This window comes from Chiloscyllium plagiosum, unplaced genomic scaffold (assembly GCF_037043375.1).
Source record: "Chiloscyllium plagiosum isolate Xiang-an unplaced genomic scaffold, Cpla_swu_hap1 HiC_scaffold_14, whole genome shotgun sequence".
Taxonomy (NCBI): domain Eukaryota; kingdom Metazoa; phylum Chordata; class Chondrichthyes; order Orectolobiformes; family Hemiscylliidae; genus Chiloscyllium; species Chiloscyllium plagiosum.
Genome location: NW_028270152.1, coordinates 72,987,477 through 73,002,950, shown reverse-complemented (window position 1 = coordinate 73,002,950; position 15,474 = coordinate 72,987,477). Strand labels below are relative to the sequence as shown.

Below are 15,474 nucleotides of genomic sequence, written 5' to 3'. Positions count from 1 at the left end.
AATGTCAAGCTTTTCTTCTTTCACAGGATATAGGCATCCCTACAAGAGCAGTACTTATTACTAATCACAAATTGCTCTTGAAAAGGTGGTGATGAGCTGCTATCTTGAACTATTGTAATCCATTCAGGGTGCAGATACAGAGTGTTTTAAGGGAGAGAGTTACAGGATTTTGACTCAGCAACGGTGAAGGAATAGTGGTGTCGTTCCAAGTCAAGATTTTTTACAGTAGTATGTGTCCACTCTGAAGAGAATGAAGACATTTCTAGATCTGATTATTGGAAATGAGGTGAACAAAATAGTTTGGTGTCATTGGTGTAATATTTGGGGAATAATGATCATTGTATCATAAAGTTTAGGATGATAGTGGAAAAAGCAATGAATATTCCAATATAAGAAAAAAATAACTGAATCAACTTCAATGGATTAATAGCAGCACTGGGTTAGAGCCAAAGGCTAGCAGGGTAGACTAGCTGAACAATGGGTTACCTTCAAAGCAGACATTGTTCAGGTACACTCAAGGTCTGTTGCCTCATAGGGGATAGGTAGAACAAACAAGAGCTCACTGGATGAAAAATAAGATAACATTTAGTATAAATAAGAAAAGGTATGCTAACCACAGGGGTGAGGTAAAAAATATGATTGATAGCCAAGCTGAATACAGAAGGTTGAGAGGAGCAATGAGAAAGCAATTAAGATGAACAAAGAGAAATTATGAGAAGAGACTGACAGCTAACATAAAAGGGAGCTGCAATGTCCTCTGTAAGCACGGATGTAGTAAAACGGTAGTAGAAGGAGGTGTAGGGCCAGGTAGAGACTAAACATATGATTTACATATGGGAGTATGGGCATGATTGAGTTATAAAATGAATACTTTACGAAGGAAGCAGATTCTGAAGGAAATTATGGCAGAAAATGCAGATGCGCTGGTCATTATTTTTCAGTCATCTTCAGACTTGCCAGAGGACTGGAGAATTGCAATCATTACACTATTGTTCAATGACCGGTGTAAGGATAAGGCCAGCAATATAGATTGGTCAGTTTAACTTTGGCCGTGGGGAAGCATTTAGGGTGATTATACATCCGATTAGAATTAATTGTCATATGAATCAATGTAACTTAATTAAGAAGGGCCAGCTTGGACTACTTTGAGAGAAAATCTGGTTTAGCTAATCTGCTGGAGTTTTTTGATGAGGTAACAGAAAGGACTGTTGATGTGGTGTGCATGAACTTCCAAAAGGCGCTTGACCCATTTTTATGTTACTTAACAGATTGTTAACACAGTTAGAGCTCATAGAATAAACGGGGCAGTAGCAACTTGCATACAAAATTTCTACGAAAGTTCATTTTCCTGCACCATCATTCCATGAGTTTCCCTGGGGTTGGTATTGTGACCCTTTCTTTTCCTGATATATGTGTTGTTTTATATGATATTATACATGATATAGAGACGATTTCAGTATTTGCACATGATGCAAAACTTGACAAAATTGTAAACATTGAGGACAGCATAGAACTTTAAAAGCATATTGATTAGTTTGTAACTTGGTTAGACAGGTAACACGTGAAGTTCAATTTGAACAAGTGTGAGTTGGTAGAAAGAACACAGAGATGGTACAAAATAAAGGCACCAAGTCTAGATTAGATTAGATTAGATTACTTACAGTGTGGAAACTGGCCCTTCGGCCCAACAAGTCCACACCGACCCGCCGAAGCGCAACCCACCCATTGCCCTACATTTTGCCCCTCTTACCTAACACTACAGGCAATTTAGCATGGCCAATTCACCTGACCTGCACATCTTTGGACTGTGGGAGGAAACCAGAGCACCCGGAGGAAACCCACACAGACACGGGGAGAATGTGCAAACTCCACACAGTCAGTCGCCTGAGTTGGGGATTGAACCCGGTTCTCTGGCGCTGTGAGGCAGCAGTGCTAACCACTGTGCCACCGTGCCGCCCAAATGTATGCAATTGCAGGGATACATGAGGTGTGTGCCTGTGTACATAATTAGGGATGGCACGACTTAAAGTGAGAGCAGTTAATAAAGAATACAGCAACCTAGGCATTAATAATAGGGATATTGAATACAAAGGCAGGGTGGTTATGCTGAATCTGTTAGACTTCAACTGAAGTATTCTCTACGTTTCTGGGTGCCACATGTCATGAAGGATATGAACCAATTGGAACATATGCAGAAAAGGTTTCCAAGAATAGTTCCAGGGATGGAAAACCTCAGTTTCAAAGATAGATTAAAGAAGTTGAGACTGTTTTCCTTGTAGAGGAGAAGGCTAAGAGGATAGAAATTTTCATGAGAAGATAAACGGAATAGATAAAAACTGTTCCCATGTTTAAAAGGATTGAGAATGAGGGGGCATAGATTTAAAATAGTTGGAAGAAGAAGCAACTATAATGTGAGAAAAAAATCTTTTTCGCACACTGTGTAGTTAGGTACTGGAATGCAAGTCCTGAAATTGTAGTGGGGCAAGTTCATTCAAGACAGCATGTGATAATTATTTGCATCAAAACAATATGCAGGGATACAAAGAAAAGACAGGGAAATGGCACTCGGTCATAATGTTCATTTTGAAATCTAGTGCTGCCACCGTGGTCCAAGAGGCTTCCATGGAGTTCTGTGATTCATCACTCCCACAAAGCGCATGTTGAAGTTCCAGGTTTTTCCTCTAGCCCATATGGCTCCACCAGCATCTTGCCTAAAGTCCCATCTTGTAGTTGTGTGGCTCCTTGATGGATGAATCAAGCTCTCATCACCTATTTTGCTGATCCTGACCCTTACTCCAACTGCAGCCCAGTTGCTTCAATTCCGTCCTTTTATGTGATTTAAAGCAAGCCGACTACAACCACATCAAACATTTTTCTATTGATCAGAATATCTGAGAGCTAATCCTGCTTGGTATCTTTCTCAAATATGGTCAGTTAAACAATGCAGTCCTTTTCTGTGAAAAGAAGGTCCACAGAGCCTGATTAGTTCACAGTGGTTCTAAATATCTTGCTGCTACTTTGAGATGACATGACAACAGTATCTAGCCCTTAGATAGACATAAGTTTGAATGATCTATTTCCCTCGCTCAATGCGAACCGATCATAGTAATAGTGTCCAGGTTCCATGCTATTGTTTTAGCTGATCAATGTTTTAATTGCAACAGGTAATGAGAGGTTCATTTTCCTGCACCATCATCCCATGGTAGCACTTAGACAATGTTGAATCCCTCAGTGATGAGGCCACAGCCTGAATTTAACCTCTGAGTATTTGTGCTGATGTTTGGTGTTACGTGCAGCACTGTGTCATGAGTTTTGTTGATTTTTTTTATCATAGTTATGATAAAATCCAATTGGAGGGGATTCCATTCCTACAACACTGTGTAAAGAATGGGGCGAGTATATAGAGAAATTTTGTGACAGTAAGAATGGAGCAGGAATGTGCTGAAGTAGACGCTGTAACACAGGAGAGAGTAGTGATTGGTGGGGAGAGGCACTGAGGATGAATAACATTGAAGATAAAATAAATGAAAATTCATTCTTTTATCTTTTCCTTTGTGATTTTCCAATCAATATTCAGGTTTAGTGCAGTAATAGTCTGTGCCTAATAAAGTAAATGGCAAATCATTTTACTATCCAGGAAATTCAATACAAACAAGCATAGCAACAAACATTTAGAACATTGTATATCATGAAGTCTTATTTCTGTGCTTATTTGTCAAATAACCAATATGTAGATCCCATTATACAGTGATATGAATGAATGAATCTTTGTCATTATCAGGAGGTAGGTTGATTATGGAGATTGATTGACATTTATTGTGAGGAATCTGCTCTTTGAAATAAATTTCAGCTGTTGGTAGAAAGCACAGTTTACAGTCCCAAACTGCTCAATTTCAAAAATACAGCATTAATAGACCCATGTGAGCTGGATAGAACTTTAACAGTGCATATGAAATGTGGATGAGCATAGACCATCTCAAAGGACCCTTTTGAATTCAGTCTGCCAACATAAAGTCATTTATTGATCTGTTTTATGTTTTGAGGTTTCTTTGGCAATGTAGACTTGACAATGAAAGGCCAATTGTTCAGGGTTAATGCAAGAGGTCTAACATCAGAAACAGGCCAATGAAGTAAAGCATATAAGAATGGCATTGTGAATATCTGTGCCTAGAGCATCTCCAGTAATTCTCAAAATAAACTGTGTAAATGCTAATATCCTATCTGAACCTGCAAAAGATGTTACTTTTCTATGGGACCATTGTAAACTTTTGAAGAATTAATCAGCTACTATCTGCCTTTAGATGACGTTGCATGAATGAGTAATTAACCTGTGTCTTAATTTGTTAAAGTTTAGAACTGTCAAAACCACATTTTCTCAATATCTATTCAAGTGCTTAACATTCTGAAAGTGTCTTCTGTAATTTTTAATGGACTTCAATCAAAATAGTAAAAGGTTCATTGAAGACATTCCCATTGACAAAGCATCAGCAATTGTAGCAAGTTTAATAAAATTGATTCAGCCTGATTAAAACCTAATCAGTGCTTTCAAATAGTTTTGATTGAAGGAGCCCTTTTACAAATGGATTCGTAATTGTGAACTCCTATCTAAATTTAATATGATATGATCCTCATTTCTATATGTGAAAGCAGTATTTGTAAAATTGTTTTGATGTCATTTTTAAGAAGACAAGCATTTACTTAAATAATCAGTCAGTTGGATGTACCTGTGGATGTGGTATTAAACCTATGGCAGTTCCGTTTAAGTTAGAAAGTAGTCAAAGTTAGACAAACTAACCATCTTAGTGATTCCGCTGGTTATTTATATATTTGTAACAGCCTATAGGTTTGATTTACAGAACACCTTTCACATCAGAATTGTGAGAAACTCAATTCTGACCTGATACATGACCTCCTGTGATCTTGCAAATTCTCTGGTCTGAGAGAGACCTGGTCGAGAGGCTGTCAGATTAGGGAGATACAACCTTTATCATATCAGTATTAGGTTTTGCATCCCGGTGCGAGACAGCAGTATCTGATCAAAAATTGAAGCATGCCTTGCTAGAATGAAATGTGCGAATAGCACTCTGTTCTCGAGCAATAGCGTTGTTTTATAATTTGGTATGGTACTGATAAAAGGGCGCACGGTGGCTCAGTGGTTAGCACTGCTGCCTCATAGCAATAGGATCCCAGGTTCGATTCCAGCCTCGGGCAACTGTCTGTGTGGAGTTTGCACATTCTCCCCGTGTCTGCGTGGGTTTCCTCCGGGTGCTCCGATTTCTTCCCACAGTCCAAAGCTGTGCAGGTCAGGTGAATTGGCCATGCTAAATTGCCCATAGTGTTAGCTGCATTAGTCAGAGGGAAATGGGTCTGGGTGGGTTACTCTTCGGAGGGTCGGTGTGGACTGGTTGGGCCGAAGGGCCTGTTTCCACACTGTAGGGAATCTAATCAAAATTTCAATATGATCAGATAATTGAAAAAAAGTGTGGAGTTAGTATATATATAAATTCTCATAGCTTTTAGAAAAATTCACCCCAACCATAGCAGCCAAGGGTGAAAGGAAAAAAGACAAATTAGTGATCAGCAAAAGTTGAAGGAAAAGGAAATCTGGTGTGCAGGCATAATTCAGCAATCATGCATCTGAGCACTGCTTTCCATAAATCACTTTCAGGTCTTTTCAAAGTCAGATGATATTACATGGAAAGTTGTGAGAGACGCCTTTTTTTTGTTGATTTACTCTATAAGCCAGTATTGCAACCTGTCAAGAAGCAGATACCTGTCAGGAGGTTAAAGCAACAGCTGATTTGTGGTATACCAGGCTTTGATACCCTGATGGTGTATGATCTGCAATGAAACCTATACTGATTTGGATGCTGAGAGACAGGATTGTTTGTATTGAGATAGCTATGACTATGTTTCCAAAGGTAGTTTGTGCCATCTTGATAGATGTAGCTGATCAGGCATTGCTGGCTAATAATTATCGAACCCTTTTTTTTCCATGTTGTAATGAGAGAATAGACAATGGATAGGATGTTTACAAAGAGTCATCAACACTACTGTTAGCACTGGTTTTGATAAGGACCTATCAGATCTGCTGTCACAAGCTGTAAATTCAAATTTGTTGGGTTCCATTGAATGAGTACATGTTACTTCTGATGCATCCTGAGTGGCCTTGCATCCCTCCTTTTTCTCTTCCTATAACAAGCTGAGATGGGAGCTTACTATTGGTTAGTCCATTGATAGCAATAGTGAGGCAAGATAAAATGAAAAGCAAAACACATGGTTCGTGAAAACTTAATTGATAGAAAATATTTAAGTTAGAGGTCTAATGTGAATGGATTTGCAAAGTTCAGGTTGTTAATGTCTAACCTTTCTGTCAATGATCAATGGCACTTTTTCTTGTGGAGTTATTCAGTACAAGTTTTATAATGCAGCAGATTAATAGTTTTGATTTCTTTATTTTTGTGTGTTGAATGGTCATATTCAGACTTTTGAAACCAGATAGGGGCTTTTAATGAACAAAAACAAATTGCTGGAAAAGCTCAGGAGGTCTGGCAGCATCTGTGCAGAGAAATCCAGGTTAACATTTTGGGTCATAGAGATGTGCAACACGGAAACAGTCCCTTCAGTCCAACTTGTCCATGCCAACCAGATATCTCAATCTATTCTTGTCCCATTTTCCAACACTTGGCCCATATCCTTCTAAACCTATCCTATTCATGTACCCATCCAGATGCCTATTAAATGTTGTAATTGTACCAGCCATTCCATATGCACACCACCCTCTGTGTGAAAAAGTTGCCCTTAGATCCCTTTTATATCTTTCCCCCCTCACCCTAAAACTAGGCACTCTGGTTCTGGACTCCCACACTCCAAGGAAAAGGCATTGTCAATTTACCCTATCCATGACTCTCGTGATTTTATAAACCTCTATAAGGTCACCCCTCAGCCTCCGACACTCCAGGGAAAACAGCCCCAGCCTATTCAGCCTCTCCTGCTAGCTCAAATCCTTCAACCCTGGCAACATCCTTGTAAATCTTTTCTGAACCCTTTCAACTTTCGCAACATCCTTCCAATAAGTAGGAGACCAGAATTGCATGCAAATTCCAGAAGAACCAGATGACACCTAAATTGGAAGTGTAGTGGACAGCGAAGAAGGTTACATCAGATTACAACAGGATATTGATCAGATGGCCAACGAGAAGTGGCAGATGGAGTTTAATTTAGATAAATGCGAGGTGATGTATTTTGGGAAAGCAAATCTTAGCAGGATTTATGCACTTAATGGTAAGGTCCTAGAGAGTGTTGCTGAACAAAGAGACCTTGGAATGCAGGTTCATAGCTCCTAGAAAGTGAAGTCGCAGGTAGATAGGATAGTGAAGAAGGCGTTTGGTGTGCTTTCTTTTATTGATCAGAGTATTGAGTACAGGAGTTGGGACGTCATGTTGCGGCTGTACAAGACATTGATTAGGCCACTGTCGGAATATTGCGTGTAATTCTGGTCTCCTTCCTATCAGAAAGATGTTGTGAAACTTGAAAGGGTTCAGAAAAGATTTACAAGAATGTTGCCAGGTTTGGAGGATTTGAGCTATAGGGAGAGGTTGAACAGGCTGGGACTGTTTTCCCTGAAGCGTCGGAGGCTGGGGGGTGACCTTATAAAGGTTTACAAAATTATGAGGGACATGGATAGGATAAATAGGCAAAGTCTTTTCCCTGGGGTCAGGGAGTCCAGAACTAGAGGGCATAGGTTTAGGGTGAGAGGGGAAAGATATAAAAGAGACCTAAAGGGCAACTTTTTCACACCGAGAGTGGTACGTGTATGGAATGAGCTGCCAGAGGAAGTGGTGGAGGCTGGTACAATTGCAACATTTAAAAGGCATTTGAATCGGTATATAAATAGGAAGGGTTTGGAGGAATATGGGCTGGGTGCTGGCAGGTGGGACTAGATTAGGTTGGGTATCTGGTCAGCATGGACGGGTTGGACCGAAGGGTCTGTTTCCATGCTGTACATCTCTATGACTCTATGAAGCCGAACCAATGCCGCCAACATGATCTCCCAACTCGGGTACTCAATGCTCTGACCAATAAAGGAAAGGAAAGCAAACCAAACGCTGTCTTCACAATCCTATCTACCTGTGACTCTACTTTCAAGGAACTATGAACCTGTACTCCAAGGTCTCTTTGTTCAGCAACACTCCTGTGGACCTTACCATTAAGAGTATACGTGCAAAAAAGATTTGCTTTTCCAAAATGCAGCACCTCTCATTTATCTAAATTAAACTCTGCCACTCCTCAGCCCATTGGTCCATCTGCTCAAGATCCCATTGTACTCTGTGTATCACACCTCCAACTTTGGTGCCATCTGCAAACTTAATAGCTATACCTCCTATGTTCAATTCCAAATCATTTATATAAAATACAAAAAGCAGTGGATCCCTCATTGATCCTTGTGGCACACCACTGGTCACAAGCCCCCAGTCTGAAAAGCAAGCCTCCACCACAACCCTCTATCTTCTATCTTTGAGCCAATTCTGTATCCAATGGCTAGTTCTCCCTGTATTCCATGAGATATAACCTTGCTAACCAGTCTCCCATAAGGAATCTTGTGGAATGCCTCGCTGAAGTCCATATAGATCACGTCTACCACTCTTCCCTCATCAATCCTCGTTGTTACTTCTTCAAAAAACTCAATTAAATTTATGAGTCATGATTTCCCACTCACAAAGCCATGCTGACTATCCCTAATCAGTCCTTGCCTTTTCAAATACATGTACATCCTGTCCCTCAGGATTCCCCCCAACAACTTACCCACGACTGATGTCATGCTCACCAGTCTATGGTTCCTTGGCTTTTGGCTTACCACCTTTCTTAAATAGTAGCACCATGTTAGCCAACCTCCAGTCTTCTGGCATCTCACCTGTGGCTATCGATGATACAACTATCTCAGCAAGCAGCCCAGTAATCACTTCCCTAGTTTCCACAGAATTCTAGGGTACACAGGATCAGGTCCTTGCGATTTATCCACTTTTATGCGTTTCAGAACATCCAGCGCTTCCTCCTCTGCAATGTGTACATTTTTCAAGATGTCACCTTCTATTTCCTGACATTCTATATCTTCTATATCCTTCTCCACAATAAACACTGATGCAAAATACTCATTTAGTGTCTCCCCATCTCCTGCGATTCCCCACATAGGCTGCTTTACTGATCTTTGAGGGGCCCTATTCTCTCCCTTGTTACTCTTTTGTCCTTAATGCATTTGTAAAATCCCTTTGGATTCTCCTTAACTCTATTTACCAAAGCTATCTTATGTCCCCTTTTTGCCCTCATGATTTGCCTTTTAAGTATACTCCTACTGCCTTTATGCTCTTTTAAGGATTCACTCGATCTATCCTGCCTATACCTGATATATGCTTCCTTCTTTTTCTTAACCAAACCTTCAATTTCTTTAGTCATCCAGCATTCTCTATACCTACCAGCATTTCCTTTCATCCTAATAAGAATATACTGTCTCTGGACTCTTGTATTCTCATTTTTAAAGGCTTCCCATTTTCCAGCCGTCCCTTTACTTGCGACCATCTGCCTCAGCTTTTGAAAGTTCTTGCCTAACACTGCCAAAATTTGCCTTTCTCCAATTTAGAACTTCAACTTTTAGATCCGGTCTGTCTTTCTCCATCACTATTTTAAAGCTAATAGAATTATGATTGCTGGCCCCAAAGTAGTCCCCCACTGACATCCCAGTTAGCTGCCTTGTCTTATTTCCCAGCAGTAGGTCAAGTTTTGCACCTTCTCTAGTAGGTACATCCACGGATTGAATCAGAAAATTTTGTTGTATACAGTTAACAAATTCCTCCTCATCTAAACCCTTAATACTATGCCTGTTCCAGTCTATGTTTGGAAAATTAAAATCCACTACCATAACCATCCTATTATTCTTAGAGATAACTGAAATCTCCTTACAAATTTGCTTCTCAATTTCCCACTGACTGTTAGCGTGTCTATAATACAATCCCAATAAGGTGATCGTCCCTTTCTTATTTCTCAGTTCCACCCAAATAACCTCAGGAATTTTCAGGAATATCCTCCCTCAGTACAGCTGAAATGATATCCCTTATCAAAAATGCCACTTCCCCTCCTCTCTTGCCGCTACCACACCCTCTACCACCCCCTCCCCCATACTTCCTATAGCATTTGTATCCTGGAACATTCTGCTGCCAGTCCTGCCCATCCCTGAGCCATTTTCAGTAATTGCTATTATATCCCAGTCCCATGTTCTTAATCATGGCCTGAGTTCATCTGCTTTCCATGTTAGGCCGCTTGTATTGAAATGAATGCAGTTTAATTTATCAATTCGACCTTGTTCTCTGCTTTGTTCCTGCCTGCCCTAACTGTTTGGCTTGCTCCTTTCCCAACTGTACCAGTCTCAGATTTCTGCTCCCCACCTCCCGAGTAGCTCAAGCAAATTTCCCTGCCATTATATTAGTCCCCTTCAAATTCAGGTACAATCTGTCCTTCTTGTACGGGTCACTTCTAGCCCAGAAGAGATTCCAATGATCCAAAAATGTGAACCCTTCTCCCTTGCACCAGCCCCTCAGCCACGCATTCATCTGCTCTGTCCTCCTATTCCCACCCTCACTAGCTCGTAGCACCGGGAATAATCCCAGATATTACTACCCTCGGCCTCCTTTTAAAATTCCTGCCTAACTTTCTATATTTTCCCTTCAGAATCTCATCCTTTTCCCTTCCTATGTTGTTAGTTCTAATGTGTACAATGACCTCCTGCTGGTCCTGCTCCCCTTTGAGAACATTCTGCACCCTCTCTGAGATATCCTTGATCTTGGCACCAGGGAGGTAACACACTTTTCTGATTTTTGGCTGCTGACTGCAGAAATGTCTGTCTGTGCATCTGACTAGAGAGTCCCCTATCACAATCGATCACTTAGGGAACCCGGAGTATCCCTCATTACATTAGAGTTAGTCTCGATACCAGAAACTTAGCTGTTTGCACTACATTCCTCTGAGAGTCCATCACCCCTACATTTTCCAAAACAGCATACTTGTTTGAAAAGGGGATAACCACAGAAGACACCTGCACTACCTGTCTACCCCTCCTACCTTTCCTGAAATTCATCCATCTATGTGACTGTATCTGCGGCTTTTCTCCCTTCCTATAACTGCCATCCATCACACTCACTGCCTCTTGTAATTTCCTCATTGCCTGTAACATGTGATCTGATAGGATTCGCAACCAAAGATACTTCCTGCAGACATAATCATCAGTAACATGGAAACTCTCCCTAAACTCCCACTTCCAACAGGAAGTGCCAAAAAATAATACCGTCTTTTTGCTCTAAAAAACAGTACTCCAGGCTAACTTAGTATTTATGGTTTATTTTTAAAAAATTAATCAAGAGACAGATCTCAATAAAACATATAATCAAGAAAGAAACTGCTCGACGCACTACTGTACATTTACAGCATGGTTACATGTTAAAAACTATGCACCTATCTGTTCCTGTGCTGAGTCTTCCCACACAGGTTCTTCCAAGGTCAACTCTGAATTTCACTGTTTGTTAGTTTTTCCCAGACACACTCCGATATCCAGAGATACATGAACTCAAGCAGCAAAGGCAGTAACTGTGCAGTTTCATTGCTATGTCAGTTGGCAGTGTAAGTTCCTTTCTCTCCCTCCCTCACTGACTGTGGTCACTGCCTTTTGTCTCTCTTTGAGTGACTCTTCCTCAGAACTCAGGAACTGAGGAATGTTAATTCTGATTTCTCTCCACAGGTGCTGCCAGAGCTGCTGAGCTTTTCCAGCAATTTCTATTTTTGTTTCTGGTTTACAGCAAGCACAGTTCTTTCGGTTCTTATTTACGGGCCTTTAAGATCTTGGTACTTCATTGAAACTTTATATGGTTGATATGAGAGTAATTGACATAGCAATTATTGTTGGGCCTCGGATTAATGGGAGCGTTTTGACGTATGATTGATTCTATGGCTGTCAACCTTTATTAAGTCAGGGCAAATCTGCATATGTTGCTCAGCCCTTTCTCATCTTGCATAAGCTGCTGTCTCAGCATCACATAAACCAGGTTTTGCCAAAAATGAAGCAAGTGCGGCTGAGTCCCATATTACCTCCTTCCAAGTCTGTGAGGCCTTGAAGGGACCATGCAGTTACAAAATCAAGAAATTCTGCAAGGGTTTCACATCAGCTAAAATTGTTGTGCAAAACGAATCTCATCGCTCCAGTGTCCCAGCATCTGCAGCTGGTGCAGCACCATCATCACCTCTGATTTTAATTTTGCATTTGTTTCTCACAAGTCAATGAACCGTTTTTCAAACTTCTTCAAGCATGTGTGTACGATTTTCACACATAACTTCGTCCTGTTATTAGTATTAGCTTTACCTGATATTTAATAAGCCCTTATTGAGTTTACTTGAATTTGGATGGGTCTTCTCTTTAGGGTAAACCAGAGTTTTTTTCAATCTGGTACAGCACAGGACTGATATAGATTAAAGTATTAGATGTTAGAAGAGATCTCTCCTGTAACTCCCTGTTTTAAACCTTGCAATTAAATGTCTAGCTCTCCTTCACTCCTGTATTGTCTTTACCTTAAAGTTAAATTGAAGAATGAAGCAACCTAACAGAATACACTTCAGTGACATCACCCACTGAAAACTGTTGTCACAAGTGATCAAGCCACATTTACCCATGCTCCATAAGCATCATGAGGAAGTGGAAGTATGGTGATCTGTTTAGAGATTTAATCTACTTGTGTATTCTACACCATTCTAAATCACTGAAGTAATGCAGTAAAATCACATATGTATAAAAATCCTTACTTGTGACAATCAATATTTAAAAAGAGAGCCATCAAAGCTGCTAATTGAATATATGAAATGTTGCATCATCACAATGGAGGAGCTGGAAGATCTTGTTCAAGAGGACTTATTAACATTAAACCACTTTAATGTTCACTTTCTGTGCCAAGCAAGTGTAAAAGCTCAGCTTGACAAATCATCTGAAATTATGCAAAACAGTTGTGATCTCTCTACTTCTAACCAAAGTTGCCACGTATTAGAACATCTCCCAAAGGTTCATTCTGGAAATAGCCTCCCCTGAGGCAGCGGAGATATATTATTTGTATAATCCTAATTATGATATAGCGATCTTGTAATAATATGACATTCAAAGTTTGTGAGAAGATTTGTAGCTCGGGTGCTCATTGCTGTGATTCTGTTCGCCGAGCTGGAAGGTTTTGTTGCAAACGTTTCGTCCACTGTCTAGGTGACATCCTCAGTGCTTGGGAGCCTCCTGTGAAGCGCTTCTGTGGTGTTTCCTCCAGCATTTATAGGGCCTGTCCCTGCCGCTTCCGGTTGTCAGTTTCAGCTGTCCGCTGTAGTGGCCGGTATATTGGGTCCAGGTCTATGTGTTTGTTGATGGAGTTTGTGGATGAGTGCCATGCTTCTAGGAATTCCCTGGCTGATGTTTGTTTCGCTTGCCCTATAATGGTAGTGTTGTTCCAGTCAAATTCATGTTGCTTGTCGTCTGCGTGTGTGGCTACTAGGGATAGCTGGTCGTGTCATTTCGTGGCTAGTTGATGTACAAAATCCCATGCAAGGACTGCACAAAACACTATATAGGACAAACAGGAAGACAGCTAATGATCCGCATCCACGAACATCAACTAGCCACAAAACGACACGACCAGCTATCCCTAGTAGCCACACACGCAGACGACAAGCAACATGAATTTGACTGGAACAACACTACCATTATAGGGCAAGCGAAACAAAGAACAGCCAGGGAATTCCTAGAAGCATGGCACTCATCCACAAACTCCATCAATAAACACATAGACCTGGACCCAATATACCAGCCACTACAGCGGACAGCTGAAACTGACAACCGGAAGCAGCAGGGACAGGCCACTATAAATGCCGGAGGAAACACCACAGAAGCGCTTCACAGGAGGCTCCCAAGCACTGAGGATGTCACCTAGACAGGGGACGAAACGTTTGCAACAAAAACTTCCAGCTCGGCGAACAGAACCACAGCATAATATGACATGAGTGCAGGCGTTGATGCTTTAAGAAGCACTGAGAATGATTAAAAGGGGACTTTGCTGTCTCCCTAAACAGTTAGTGTTGGGTCAGCTTTTTGTTGTGGTCATTATATTAAAAGCCAATAGTCTGTTTTTAGCATATATTGAAGTGCTTCACTTATTAGGGAGGATCTGCTACCGATATTTGGCATTAAGAATTGTTTCTGTAGAACGTCAAAGACTTACTTTATAATATGTATGCATATGCAAGGTCTCACCAAAAGGATTCTTTTGATGTCTTGTTACATTAGAGTAAAATATTACATATCTGCCACAATCTGATCCACACTACAAATTGAAAGGAAATAAAAGCCTATTCATCAAACCTCATTCTGAGATTAGAAGGCACAAAACTTAGCTGGAGTTAAACTCAGCATTAGTGTAATATACATTATTGTAGAAGGAGAGGTTTTCTCCATTTAAAGAGTATATGTTAACACCTATTTAGGTCATAGAGATATACAGCATGGAAATAGACCCTTCAGTCCAACTTGTCCATGCTGACCAGATATCCTAAATTAATCTAGTCCCATTTGCCAGTATTTCGCCCACATCCCTCTAAACCATTCCTATTCATATACCTATCCAAATGCCTTTTAAATGTTGTAATTGTACCAGCCTCCACTTCCTCTGGCAGCTCATTCCATACACCCCGCCACCCTCTGCCTGAAAACGTTGCCCCTGGATTCCTTTTATTTATTTTCCCTCTCACTTTAAGCCTATGCACTCTAGTTTTGGACTCCCCCATCCCAGGGAAAATACCTGGTCTATTTACCCTATACGTGCCCATCATGATTTTATAAACCTCTACAAGGTCATCCCTCAACCCCTGACACTCCAGGGAAAATAGCCCCAGTCTGTTCAGTCTCCAACCTGGCAACATCCTTCTGAATCTTTTCTGAACCTTTTCAAGTTTCACAACATTCCTTCCTATAGTAGGGAGACCAAAATTGCAATATTCCAATAGCGACTGATTTAGAAAAGTAAAAGTTCTGTTTATTCTTGTTGACCTCATAACTGCATTGAAATCAATGATGTACAAAACAAGTAATTTATTTATCTCAATAATGCTTTTCTTTTCTCTCAGCCTATTGTGAAATTCAGATTCTAAACTTTTGTAACCTGCTGTGCTACAGTTTCTCATAGTATAAAATATCTGATTCTGATTCAGCAGTTCGGATATGTCCAACAATGTTGCAGGATTCAGCCGAAATTTGAAGAGACATATTTAATATGATTAGAATCTGAAATTGTTATATTTATACATTTTACTAATTTTGTTTCTTTTAAACTTCACAGCACTTGTCCAGTAGACACAGCATACAGCAAAGTACTACACAGGTATACCTACATATATCCTGAAGATTATCTC

The 15,474-nt window shown here is 40.4% G+C and overlaps 1 protein-coding gene across 4 annotated transcripts in view; it reads left to right on the top strand.

Moving 5' to 3' along the window:
- The window catches only part of dock3 (dedicator of cytokinesis 3), a 980,202-nt gene that overhangs the window by 435,967 nt on the left and 528,761 nt on the right, over positions 1 to 15,474 (top strand). For all 4 annotated transcript variants that reach the window (XM_043708482.2, XM_043708483.2, XM_043708484.2 and 1 more), the window contains exon 8: positions 15,402 to 15,443. In XM_043708482.2, the coding sequence (XP_043564417.1) occupies positions 15,402 to 15,443 (42 nt within the window). The remainder of the gene's footprint in view (positions 1 to 15,401; positions 15,444 to 15,474) is intronic.